Source organism: Bombina bombina, chromosome 7, assembly GCF_027579735.1.
Source record: "Bombina bombina isolate aBomBom1 chromosome 7, aBomBom1.pri, whole genome shotgun sequence".
Lineage (NCBI taxonomy): Eukaryota > Metazoa > Chordata > Amphibia > Anura > Bombinatoridae > Bombina > Bombina bombina.
Window position 1 is genome coordinate 502,584,550 of NC_069505.1, and position 13,126 is coordinate 502,597,675.

Here is a 13,126-nt window from a genome sequence, read left to right on the forward strand (position 1 = left end):
TGCAAAACTTGTAACTTTATACATGAGGGCGATAAATTTGTTTCAAGCACAACTAACACAGAGTATGATATCAGATATTTCATTAATTGTGCAACTACACATGTAGTCTATCTTTTCACATGTGATATTTGTAATATCCAATATACAGGAAAAACCAAGAGATCCCTCAAAGACAGATTCCTGCAACATCTTAGGTCAGTTGAGGATGAAGATAGTGATACCCCCATATCAAGACACTTTAAACTAATTCACAACTCAGATGTATCATCATTAAGAATACAGGGTATTGACCATATTACCAAGTGGAGAAGAGGTGGAAATAGAGAGTCACTACTCAATAAAAAGGAAATTTATTGGATGTTTAAATTACAGACTAGTGAACCAGAAGGATTAAACATTAGACGTGACCTAGATGTATTTATCTAATATATGTCTATCTAAAGTCTTATTAAATAACTTATATGTCACAGTAATGACATGACACCTTTATTTTTCTTTGGCAGTGTGATTTTCCTTTTTTGTTACATAACTAACATATATACTAAGTCTAGATCTACTTGAAAAAAATGTGTTTAAATATATACAATTGTAACAGTTGGTATCCTAATAGTTTATCAGTTTGGCAATTTCAGGAAATTTAGCTCACATTATATATAGCAATTTTTCAAATTAATGGTCAGATTATCTCATGTCATGTATTTCCAATATTATCCCTTTGTACACTCTTTTTATGTTTTTTCCTAGCTACCGGTATTATAATTAAAGTAGCCCGACTTGTGGATATAGGTACACAATCAGGTTTTAAATATGCAAATTTCTGGTAATCAACTTAGTCATAAATAGGTGAGTGAGCTGATCCTCAGGTAAGCAGTGATCAAGTGCGCAAACGCACGAAACATGTCTGCGTGAGGATCAGCTCATCAACCTGATTGTTGGAGTCACTGCTGGCTCTTTGCTGGACTACACTACTTTGTCCTTCTTTTAATTATTTTGGAATAAAAGTTGTTTTTACTTTTTACTACGTGCCTGGAGTGCCTTTTTTCTTCAAGAAAATTTCAAGATTGAGCGCAACTTCTCTCCTTGGATTGGTGTATTCGGCTTTGCCTGTGGCGTGTGTGGCAGACACGCCTGAAGTTTGCAGCCAAGCGCTTGGATTCGTTTAGGGGGTGTGTCCCCCGCCCACTCTCCTGTGTGCCGGGTTATCCTTTCTCAACGAACGCTCAGGAGGAGCGCACCTAACAGTGATTATCCTGGAACTATGTCTATATGTGTGTTCATATGTATTTATGTGTTTACATGTGTATATATGCCTGTAAATACATATATACACATATATAAATACATCTGTATATACACACATACATATATACTATACAGTATATATATTAACAAATATTATGAGGACTTTTCATATATATACTTTTTATTCTGCATATATTGTAAATTGTTATTTATTACAGGTGTGAATCTAATATATCTAATATATGTATAGTTTCTCGAGATATTTTTCACAACAGAGAACATAGATATTGCGCTACAAAGCGATCTACACATACTTGTAACACAATATATATATATATATATATATATATATATATACTTAACACAATCCAGTTTAGCCCACCAGTCGTCAGCAGCCTGGGTGCAAAAATGAAGTAGTATACAGGAACAAGCGTTGCACTCACAGGTCTTTTTCAAAATTTTAATGTGGAATGTTTTCGGGGTGTTAAACCCCGAAAATGTTCCACATTAAAATTTTGAAAAAGACCTGTGAGTGCAACGCTTGTTCCTGTATATATATATATATATATATATATATATATATAGACGTGTATGTTTCTCAATGTTAAAGCCCTTTGCCTGCCTTTTTTCTAACACCTGAGACCTCATATCTTTGAGTCCTTATAACTTTTTTTGAGCTCTAAGGATACGATAATCATTTTTGCTTAAATTGTGATTAACATCAAGCGATCGCATTTACTTTCAACTTGTAACACGAGGTAAAACCAATGCATGGAAACCCCCGCGTTAAACCCCTTTTTCGCTTGTGCGTCACTGTTAACGTGCCACTCGTAATCTGGCCCACAATGTACAAACTACTCAATGGTTAATCCACCATCTGGTCATGTTGTAAACCAGTGACCGCCAACTTCCTAACTAGGAATGGGCGAATGTTTTGCAACATTAAAAAAAATTAAACAAAACTTAAACACTTTCGTTCGTTTCAAATTTCCAATGTTCAACATTCTAATATTTGTTTAATTCAATAGTTTTGCTAATGCTATCTTTGTTTACTATTCAATTTGAATTTTTCTAATCCTAATATTGCATAATTCGATTAAAATTATACTTTGAAATATTTGGATTAGAAAAATTTGAAAAAGTATTTCTAATGCTCTCTAAATGTAATATTCAAATGATGCAATATTCTTTATAGACAAATTAGAATCAATATATTTGTATCTGTTATGTATCTATTTACTAAATTCCCTAACACATGAACTATAGAACTTCTGAATAGTATTTGTTAAATCGAAGGTTACATTCAAAATTTTGAATGCAGATATATAATCTAATTATGAACATTCGAAAACCGAATATAAGATTTGATTATTGCATTTTAACGGATTTTGGTTTTTACCAGCATTCAATTGTCCAAAACTTTCACCCATCCCAATTCCTAGCGCATGGGAGCGGCAGCTCAATATAAATATTAGGGATGAGCATATATCCGTTTTTGGCATACAGCCATTTTTGGATTAATAATAGAAAACTTACAACTATCTGAATTTGCACACATGGCTATTTTCAGCATTTGTTTCACTTATAAATGCCAAAAAACTAATATATCCCTAATACATTAATGTATATTTACAGCTCTTAAACAGACATGAATGCATTGCTGGGAACTATCTGCTGTTTGGTGGATGCATATATATGTGCTTTTTGCTATTGGTTAACTAAATCTGTTCAGCTAGCTTTATATCTTAAATGATATTTTCTAGTGCCTGTGTATAAATAAATGCTAGATAGAATGATGCATTTGAAAGTAAATATTAGTCTAAGAATAACATGTTGAAGTATTTTTTAAAGTTTCATTAGATGTTTAAATATTGACAAAATAAGCCTAAAGTTTTAATGTCAATAAAACAATGGGAGCTGCCATGTTGTAACTTAGGTTACCTTCTCTGCTGTGGCCAATTAGGGACAGTTATAAATAGAGCACTAGAGTGTGCAGCCAATGGCTGTGTGGGATATAACAGTGTTCTGTACTTCCATTTCTAACAGGAACTGAAAAGATCACAATTTCAGAATGGAATTACAGGAAAAGGGGACAAATAAAATAATGAAAGTATTGCAGAGGTTTTTTATGTATATGATTTATCATTTTATATTACCATCTGAAAGTGTTTGATGTCCCTTTAAGAACCTCACACTCAGACCCTCAAAACATGCAATCCTGAGTAGATAATGGCAGCACACCAGTGAATTTCCAATAATCTTCAAATGTGTTCAAAACATCTCCAACAGACAAAATATCAGGTTGTTATTTTGTCTGTTGGAGATGTTTTGAATACATTTCAAGATTATTGGAAATTCACTGGTGTGCTGCCATTATCTACTCAGGACTGTCAATTCAGCTAGCTCCCAGTAGTGCATTGCTGGTCCTTCAACAAAGGATACCAAGGGAATGAAGCAAATTTGATAACAGAAGTAAACAGGTAAGTTGCTTCAGATGGTATGCTCTGTCTTAATCATGAAATACATTTTTGGGTTTTATGTCCCTTTAAAGGGACAGTCTAGTCAAAAATGTAGCTTTCACGATTCAGAAAGGGCATGTAAGTTTAAACAATATTGCAATTAACTTTTATCATCAATTTTACTTTGTTCTCTTTGTATTCTTAGTTGAAAGCTAAACCTAGGAGGCTCATATGCAAATTTCTTAGCCCTTGAAGGACGCCTCTTATATAAATGCATTTCTACATTTTTTTCACAACTAGAGGGCGTTAGTTCACGTGTGCCATATAGATAACATTGTGCTAAAGCCTGTGGAGTTACCTAGGAGTCGCCACTGATTGGTTAAAATGCAAACCTGTCAAAAGAACTGAAATAAAGGGGCAGTCTGCAGAGGCTTATATACAAGGTAATCACAGAGGTAAAAAGTGTATTAATATAACAGTGCTGGTTATGCAAAACTGGGGAATGGTTAATAAAGGGATTATCTATCTTTTTAAACAATAAAAATTCTGGTGTAGACTGCCCCTTTAAGCACGCAAATAATAATGACAGCTATTAACATATAATACACAGATTTATTTTTTAAACTTTACCTACATATTTGGAATGCATAGATGACTAAGAGGCATTTAAAATGCAGCTGCCACTTTAAAAAACGGGACATTTAAAGAGCATTCCTCTAAAAGTCAATATCTAAAACATAAAGAGAGCGCATCCGCAGCTCAAGGTAACAAAATGTATTTTACTGTACAAGTGATAAAAAAATGCACTAACTAGAAGGTATCTGACAGATACCCTTGAGAAAGTTTGCATAGAAGCCACGAAACCCGCAGGGGTGTTTTCAATAAAAGGATTCTTCAAGTAAAGCTGGGATGAACATTAACAAGATCCTTACTTATATTTGGCCAGTTTGCCATTCAGGCTATCCTAGTTAATCTGGTTTTACTGCCTAAGCCTGTATAGCTAAAGGACGTTCCATGCCATCCTAACGTCGTTAAAGCCCAGCGCTGTTCGGACGGCATGGAACATACTAACAGTTTTAATGGGTTAAACATTCGACAGAAGAAGCATGCATTTTAAAATATCTCCTCTTTTTAACTGGGAAGGATATGGCAAAGCATTCAAAGTATAAGACTTCTAGGTCCAAATTAGGCCTTGAGGTGGTAAATTATCTAAATTGACGATAAAACCATTTATCTCCATTAAAGTCTACAGAGATTTTTTAAGTTACCACCAGTTTCCAAACTTTACCACCTCAATGGAAACGAGACCATAATATGCTAGGAATTAATATTTGTCATTGTACAGCTAGGTTTTACCTCACAAAATCTAAGTATAAAAAGCTTACAAGTCGAAAATGTTTTAAAGTATGTTAAAAGGATTCATGCATATTTGCCAATACTAATATAATATAAAAGCACAAATCTCCTAGTTGGTATCAGACTGACCTTTGAGAATGACTGTGGCAGTTCTTGCACATCAAGCTGTAATATGTTCCCCAGTAGAGGCAGCGGCTTGGGCCCAGGTGGCATTCCCTGCAGCTTTTTGTTCCTTATCCACATTATATAAAATATCAGAAAAGTAAGGCAGAAGATCAAAAATAATGTTCCAATTCCTGAGAGGTCCATTGTGAAGTTATAAACTCTGTAAACAAAAGAAAAATGAGTATCCAAAACATCATTTTAACATTTTCTAACAGGGGTTGCACCATAAACATGTCACTATCATTTGTACACTTTAGTCCTAGCAGGAAATTATCCCATAAATTTGTCAGTGTCATTAGTACACTTTAGTCCTAACAGGGAGCCAATAAAAATGCCACTGTCATTAGTACACTTTAGTCCTAGCAGGGAGCCAATAAAAATGCCACTGTCATTAGTATACTTTAGTCCTAGCAGGGACTGAGCACATAAACATGTCACTGTCATTAGTACACTTTAGTCCTAGCAGAAAATTATCCCATAAATTTGTCAGTGTCATTAGTACACGTTGGTCCTAGCAGGGAGCCAATAAAAATGCCACTGTCATTAGTACACTTTAGTCCTAGCAGGGAGCCAATAAAAATGCCACTGTCATTAGTACACTTTAGTCCTAGCAGGGACTGAGCACATAAACATGTCACTGTCATTAGTACACTTTAGTTCTAGCAGGTACTGAGCACATAAACATGTCACTGTCATTAGTACACTTTAGTACTAGCAGGGACTGAGCACATAAACATGTCACTGTCATTAGCACACTTTAGTCCTAGCAGGGGATGAGCTTATAAACATGTCAATGTCATTAGTACACTTTAGTCCTAGCAGGGACTGAGCCCATAAACATGTTACTGTCATTACTACACTGTGGTCCTAGCAGGGACTGAGCACATAAACATGTCACTGTCATTAGTGCACTTTAGTCCTTGCAGATACTGAGCACATAAAAATCTCCCTGTCATTAGTACACTTTAGTCCTAGCAGGGACTGAGCCCATAAACATGTCACTTTCATTAGTACACTTTAGTCCTAGCAGGGACTGAGCCCATAAACATGTCACTGTCATTAGTACACTTTAGTACTAGCAGGGACTAAGCACATAAACATGTCACTGTCATTAGTACACTTTAGTCCTAGCAGGGACTGAGCCCATAAACATGTCACTGTCATTAGTACACTTTAGTCCTAGCAGGGACTGAGCCCATAAACATGTCACTGTCATTAGTACACTTTAGTCCTAGCAGGGACTGAGCCCATAAACATGTCACTGTCATTAGTACACTTTAGTACTAGCAGGGACTGAGCACATAAACATGTCACTCTCATTAGTACACTTAAGTACTAGCAGGGACTAAGCACATAAACATGTCACTGTCATTAGTACACTTTAGTCCTAGCAGGGACTGAGCCCATAAACATGTCACTGTCATTAGTACACTTTAGTCCTAGCAGGGACTGAGCCCATAAACATGTTACTGTCATTAGTACACTGTGGTCCTAGCAGGGACTGAGCACATAAACATGTCACTGTCATTAGTACACTCTGGTCCTAGCAGGGACTGAGCCCATAAACATGTAATTATCAATAGTACACTTTAGTAAAATAATGCATTTAGGGAAGAAAAATCCAAATGTTAATTACAGACTCAATGACACTTTACTGACTGTTACAGATGAGGAACAGGACTTGGGAATTATTATTTCAGATGATTTAAAACTTAGTAAACAATGTAGTAATGCAGCGAGTAAGGCTAGCAGAATGCTTGGATGTATTGGTAGAGGTATTTGCAGCAGAAATAGTAAGGTTCTTATGCCACTTTATAGATCATTAGTTAGGCCTCATCTTGAGTATTGTGTGCAGTTCTGGAGGCCATATCTTCAGAAGGATATTAACAAACTTGAATCTGTGCAAAGGAGGGCTACCAAAATGGTACATGGTCTAAAAAATAAAACTTACCAGGATAGGCTCAATGACCTAAATATGTATAGCTTAGAGGAGAGAAGGGAAAGAGGTGATATGATAGCAACTTTCAAGTACATTAAAGGGTTTAGTAAAACTGAGACTGTGGGTATTTTACATAAAATGGAAAATTCAAGAACAAGGGGTCATGAGCTCAAGCTAAAGGGTAGTAGATTCAGGAGTAATTTGAGGAAGCACTTCTTTACAGAAAGAGTGATTGATTTATGGAATAAACTTCCTCAAGAGGTAGTAGCAACAAACACTGTGGGGGACTTTAAAAATGCATGGGACAAGCATAAGGCTATCCTACGAACTAGATAAGTTTATACTGTTAGGTAAGGTCGGGCAGACTTGCTGGGCCTATGGCTCTTATCTGCCGTCAATATCTATGTTTCTATGTTTCATGTTAGTCTTAGCAGGGACTGAGCCAATAAACATGTCACTGTCATTAGTACACTTTAGTTCTAGCAGGGACTGAGCCCATAAACATGTCACTGTCATTAGTACACATTAGTCCTAGCAGGGACTGAGCCCATAAACATGTCACTGTCATTAGTACACTTTAGTCCTAGCAGAAACTGACCATATAAACATGTCTTTGTCATTAGTACACTTTAGTCCTTGCAGAGACTGAGCCCATAAACATATCACTGTCATTAGTACACTTTAGTCCTAGCAGGGACTGAGCTTATAAACATGTCACTGTCATTAGTACACTTTAGTCCTAGCAGAGACTGAGCACATAAACATGTCACTGTCATTAGTACACTTTAGTTCTAGCAGGGACTGAGCACATAAACATGTCACTGTCATTAGTACACTTTAGTCCTAGCAGAGACTGAGCACATAAACATGTCACTGTCATTAGTACACTTTAGTTCTAGCAGGGACTGAGCGCATAAACATGTCACTGTCATTAGTACACTTTAGTTCTAGCAGGGACTGAGTCCATAAACATGTCACTGTCATTAGTACACTTTAGTTCTAGCAGGGACTGAGTCCATAAACATGTCACTGTCATTAGTGCACTTTAGTTCTAGCAGGGACTGAGCACATAAACATGTCACTGTCATTAGTACACTTTAGTCCTAGCAGTGACTGAGCACATAAACATGTCACTGTCATTATTACACTTTAGTCCTAGCAGTGACTGAGCTTATAAACATGTCACTGTCATTAGTACACTTTAGTTCTAGCAGGGACTGAGTCCATAAACATGTCACTGTCATTGTTACACTTTAGTCCTAGCAAGAACTGAGCACATAAACATGTCACTGTCATTAGTACACATTAGTACACTTTAGTCCTAGCAGGGACTGAGCACATAAACATGTCACTGTCATTAGTATACTTTGGTCCTAGCAGGGACTGAGCCAATAAACATGTTACTGTCATTAATACACTTTAGTGTTAGCAAGGACTGAGCACATAAACATGTCACTGTCATTAGTACACTTTAGTCCTAGCAGAGGATGAGCACATAAACATGTCACTGTCATTAGTACAGTACACTTTAGCCCTATTAGGTACTGAGCACATAAACATGTCACTGTCATTAGTACACTTTAGTCCTAGCAGGGACTGAGCACATAAACATGTCACTGTCATTAGTACACTTTAGTGTTAGCAAGGACTGAGCACATAAACATGTCACTGTCATTAGTACACTTCAGTTCTAGCAGGGACTGAGCACATAAACATGTTACTGTCATTAATACACTTTAGTGTTAGCAAGGACTGAGCACATAAACATGTCACTGTCATTAGTACACTTCAGTTCTAGCAGGGACTGAGCACATAAACATGTCACTGTCATTAGTACACTTTAGCCCTATTAGGTACTGAGCACATAAACATGTCACTGTAATTAGTACACTTTGGTCCTAGCAGGGACTGAGCACATAAACATGTCACTGTCATTAGTACACTTTAGTCCTAGCAGGGAATGAGCGCATAAACATGTCACTGTCATTAGTACACTTTAGTCCTAGCAGAGGATGAGCGCATAAACATGTCACTGTAATTAGTACTCTTCAGTTCTAGCAGGGACTGAGCACATAAGCATGTCACTGTCATTAGTACACTTTAGTCCTAGCAGGGACTGAGCGCATAAACATGTCACTGTCATTAGTACACTTCAGTTCTAGCAGGGACTGAGCCCATAAACATGTCACTGTCATTAGTACACTTTAGTCCTAGCAGGGACTGAGCACATAAACATGTCACTGTCATTAGTACACTTTAGTCCTAGCAGGGACTGAGCACATAAACATGTCACTGTCATTAGTACACTTTAGTTCTAGCAGGGAATGAGCCCATAAACATGTCACTTTCATTAGTACACTTTAGTTCTAGCAGGGACTGAGCACATAAACATGTCACTGTCATTAGTACACTTTAGTTCTAGCAGGGACTGAGCACATAAACATGTCACTGTCATTAGTACACTTTAGTCTAGCAGGGACTGAGCACATAAACATGTCACTGTCATTAGTACACTTTAGTCCTAGCAGAGGATGAGCGCATAAACATGTCACTGTCATTAGTACATTTTTGTCCTAGCAAGGACTGAGCACATAAACATGTCACTGTCATTGTTACACTTTAGTCCTAGCAGGGACTGAGCACATAAACATGTCACTGTCATTAGTACATTTTAGTCCTAGCAAGGACTGAGCACATAAACATGTTACTGTCATTGTTACACTTTAGTCCTAGCAGGGACTGAGCACATAAACATGTCACTGTTATTAGTACACTTTAGTTCTAGCAGGGACTGAGCACATAAACATGTCACTGTCATTAGTACATTTTAGTCCTAGCAAGGACTGAGCACAAAAAACATGTCACTGTCATTGTTACACTTTAGTCCTAGCAGGGACTGAGCACAAACATGTCACTGTCATTAGTACACTTTAGTTCTAGCAGAGACTGAACACAAACATGTCACTGTCATTAGTACACTTTAGTCCTAGCAGAGGATGAGCGCATAAACATGTCACTGTCATTAGTACACTTTAGTTCTAGCAGGGACTGAGCCCATAAACATGTCACTGTCATTAGTGCCCTTTAGTTCTAGCAGGGACTGAGCCCATAAACATGTCACTGTCATTAGTACACTTTAGTCCTAGCAGGGACTGAGCACATAAACATGTCACTGTCATTAGTGCACTTTAGTCCTAGCAGGGACTGAGCACATAAACATGTTACTGTCATTAGTACACTTTGGTCCAAGCAGGGACTGAGCCCATAAACATGTCACTGTCATTAGAACACTTTAGTCCTAGCAGGGACTGAGCCCATAAACATGTCACTGTCATTAGTCTACTTTAATCCAAGCAGGGACTGAGCACACAAACATGTCACTGTCATTAGTACACTTTAGTCCTAGTAGGGACTAAGCACATAAACATTTCACTGTCATTAGTACACTTTAGTCCTAGCAGGGACTAAGCACATAAACATGTCACTGTTATAAGTACACTTTAGTCCTAGCAGGGACTGAGCACATAAACATGTCACTGGCATTTGTACACTTTGGTCCAAGCAGGGACTGAGCACATAAACATGTCACTGGCATTTGTACACTTTGGTCCAAGCAGGGACTTAGCCCATTAACATGTCACTGTCATTAATACACTTTGTTCCTAGCAGGGGATGAGCGTATAAACCTTTCACTGTCATTAGTACACTTTAGCACTAGCAGGGGATGAGCGCATAAACATGTCACTGTCATTAGTACACTTTGGCACTAGCAGGGGATGAGCGCATAAACATGTCACTCTCATTAGTACACTTTGGCACTAGCAGGGTATGAGCGCATAACATGTCACTGTCATTAGTACACTTTGTTCCTAGCAGGGGATGAGCGTATAAACATTTCACTGTCATTAGTACACTTTAGCACTAGCAGGGGATGAGCGCATAAACATATCACTGTCATTAGTATACTTTGGTCCTAGCAGGGACAGAGCCCATACTAATGTCACTGTAATTAGTACACTTCGGCCCTAGCAGGAACTGAGCCCACAATAATTACAAACACAACACTTCTGAAACACATTTGCAAACTAGTTCATGTAAACAGTTGTAATTGTAAAATATTGGCATGTCTGCTATTGTAACGCGGTCTCACTGGATAGACGAAAAGGGGTCTTGCTGATCTCCGACATGTGAACGAGAGGCTGACTATGAGCATTCCGATGCAGTCTACAGCCACACTTTGGACTTCTACCTATTATTAGGCCAGTATATTTAATTCATAAAGACTCTACTGTGCTTGCTTAGTATCTCGACTCATGGTCGTTTCTCACTAATTCATTCCTCACTATTTATTCCTCTATATTTTCAGATTTTCTTTTGCGCATATGTCAGGATGGTCTGTTACTGTATATATTTTTTTTTTTATGTATTTATTTGTTCTTTAAATGGACATTAAAGTCAAAAATAGAGTGTGCACTTTTTAAAACCTTTCCAATTTACTTTCGTTTTCAAATTGTGCACAGTCTTTTTATATGTACATTTTGTGAGGCATCGGTTCCTACTGAGCATGTGCATAAGTTCAAAGTATATAGGTATATGCATTTTGTTATTGGCTGATGGCAAGGCTTGCCAGCCCTCCCTTATATCCAGTGATCTCCATTATTTGCCAAAATGTTTTTGTTTGTTTTTTACAGTTTGCCAGGCTTCCTTATTTATCCGCTCTTAGAACAATCGTATCTGTTACTTTCTTCCTGTAATAGAGGAAGAAATCTTTATACTCCTATCCTCCGCTCAACTCACAACCTGTCCTCTTGACCATATTCCAATACAACTTCTTCCCTCTCTCTCTCTCTCTGCTTATCTAACCCCTGCCCTAACTCATCTGATTAACCAGTCTTTTGCCACTGGCACATTCCCTGATTACATTCAAGCATGGGTCAATCACACCAATTGTAAAAAAGCCCTTGCTCAACCCCTCCACCCCTTCTTACTATCTCATTATTTCCCTTTCACTCCAGATTATTGGAATGACTAGTTTATAATCACCTAATTCAATTTCTCTCAACGAACTACTTATCTGATTCCCTACAATACGGTTTCCACACTAAACAGAAACCACTCTTACTAAACTAACAAATTATCTGCTATCAGCTAAACCAAAAGACACTACTCCTTACTATTTCTTCTGGATCTATCTTCATCTTTTGACACAGTTGACCATCCTCTCCTACATTCTTTTAGCATTCTTTTGGCATCCCAAGACATAGTCCTCTCCTGGTTTGCTTCCTATCTCTCAAACCGCTCGTTTGCCATTTACAGAATATCCTCTGATCCTTTGTCTCTAATTTAGCTTCCTTGCTTTTTTCTCTCTATACTTCCTCCCTTGGAAACTTATCTTATTTTGGTCTCTTGTTACAAATATATGTAGATAATTAAATCTATCTTTCTTCTTTTGATATCTCGACCTCTTTACTCAACCATATTACCAACTGTCTCTCAGCAATTTCCTCTTGGATGTCCTAACACTACCTCCAACTTAATCTGTCTAATATTGAGCTAATTCTTATCCCCCCCCCCCTCTTTGAGACATTCGACACCTGAAATTTCTCTTACAGTTAGTGTAACACTCTTGAGATAATACACCCTATGTCTTTTCCCTATAGATATAAAAAAGTGTACTGCGGGTGAGTTACTAGGTTTATTTAGAGGAGGCAGCCCAGTCGTGAAGGGAAAGACTTCAGAGGATGACGGAACAACAGGATGTGCGGCTCTGAGAGCAGAGGCAGGATTCTTAGCTGGAAACACGGAGCGAAGTAGGAAACAATCTCTCCAGCAAATGCAGGCAGCAGGTCAGATGTGAGTTGAGCGGGAAGAGATTATACTGCAGCTGTCGGAAGCTTCCAAAATCAGGCAAACAGGAGAGGAGTAGCGGCAGGTGATTGTAGAGATGGTCAAATGAAGAAAACAC

At 37.7% G+C, this 13,126-nt stretch overlaps 1 protein-coding gene across 1 annotated transcript in view; it reads right to left on the reverse strand.

The window, feature by feature from the left end:
- The window catches only part of LOC128666891 (cytochrome P450 2C8), a 135,523-nt gene that overhangs the window by 66,508 nt on the left and 55,889 nt on the right, over positions 1-13,126 (reverse strand). Inside the window, exon 2 of the mRNA XM_053721701.1 lies at positions 5,187-5,382. Coding sequence (XP_053577676.1) covers positions 5,187-5,382 — 196 coding nt within the window. The remainder of the gene's footprint in view (positions 1-5,186; positions 5,383-13,126) is intronic.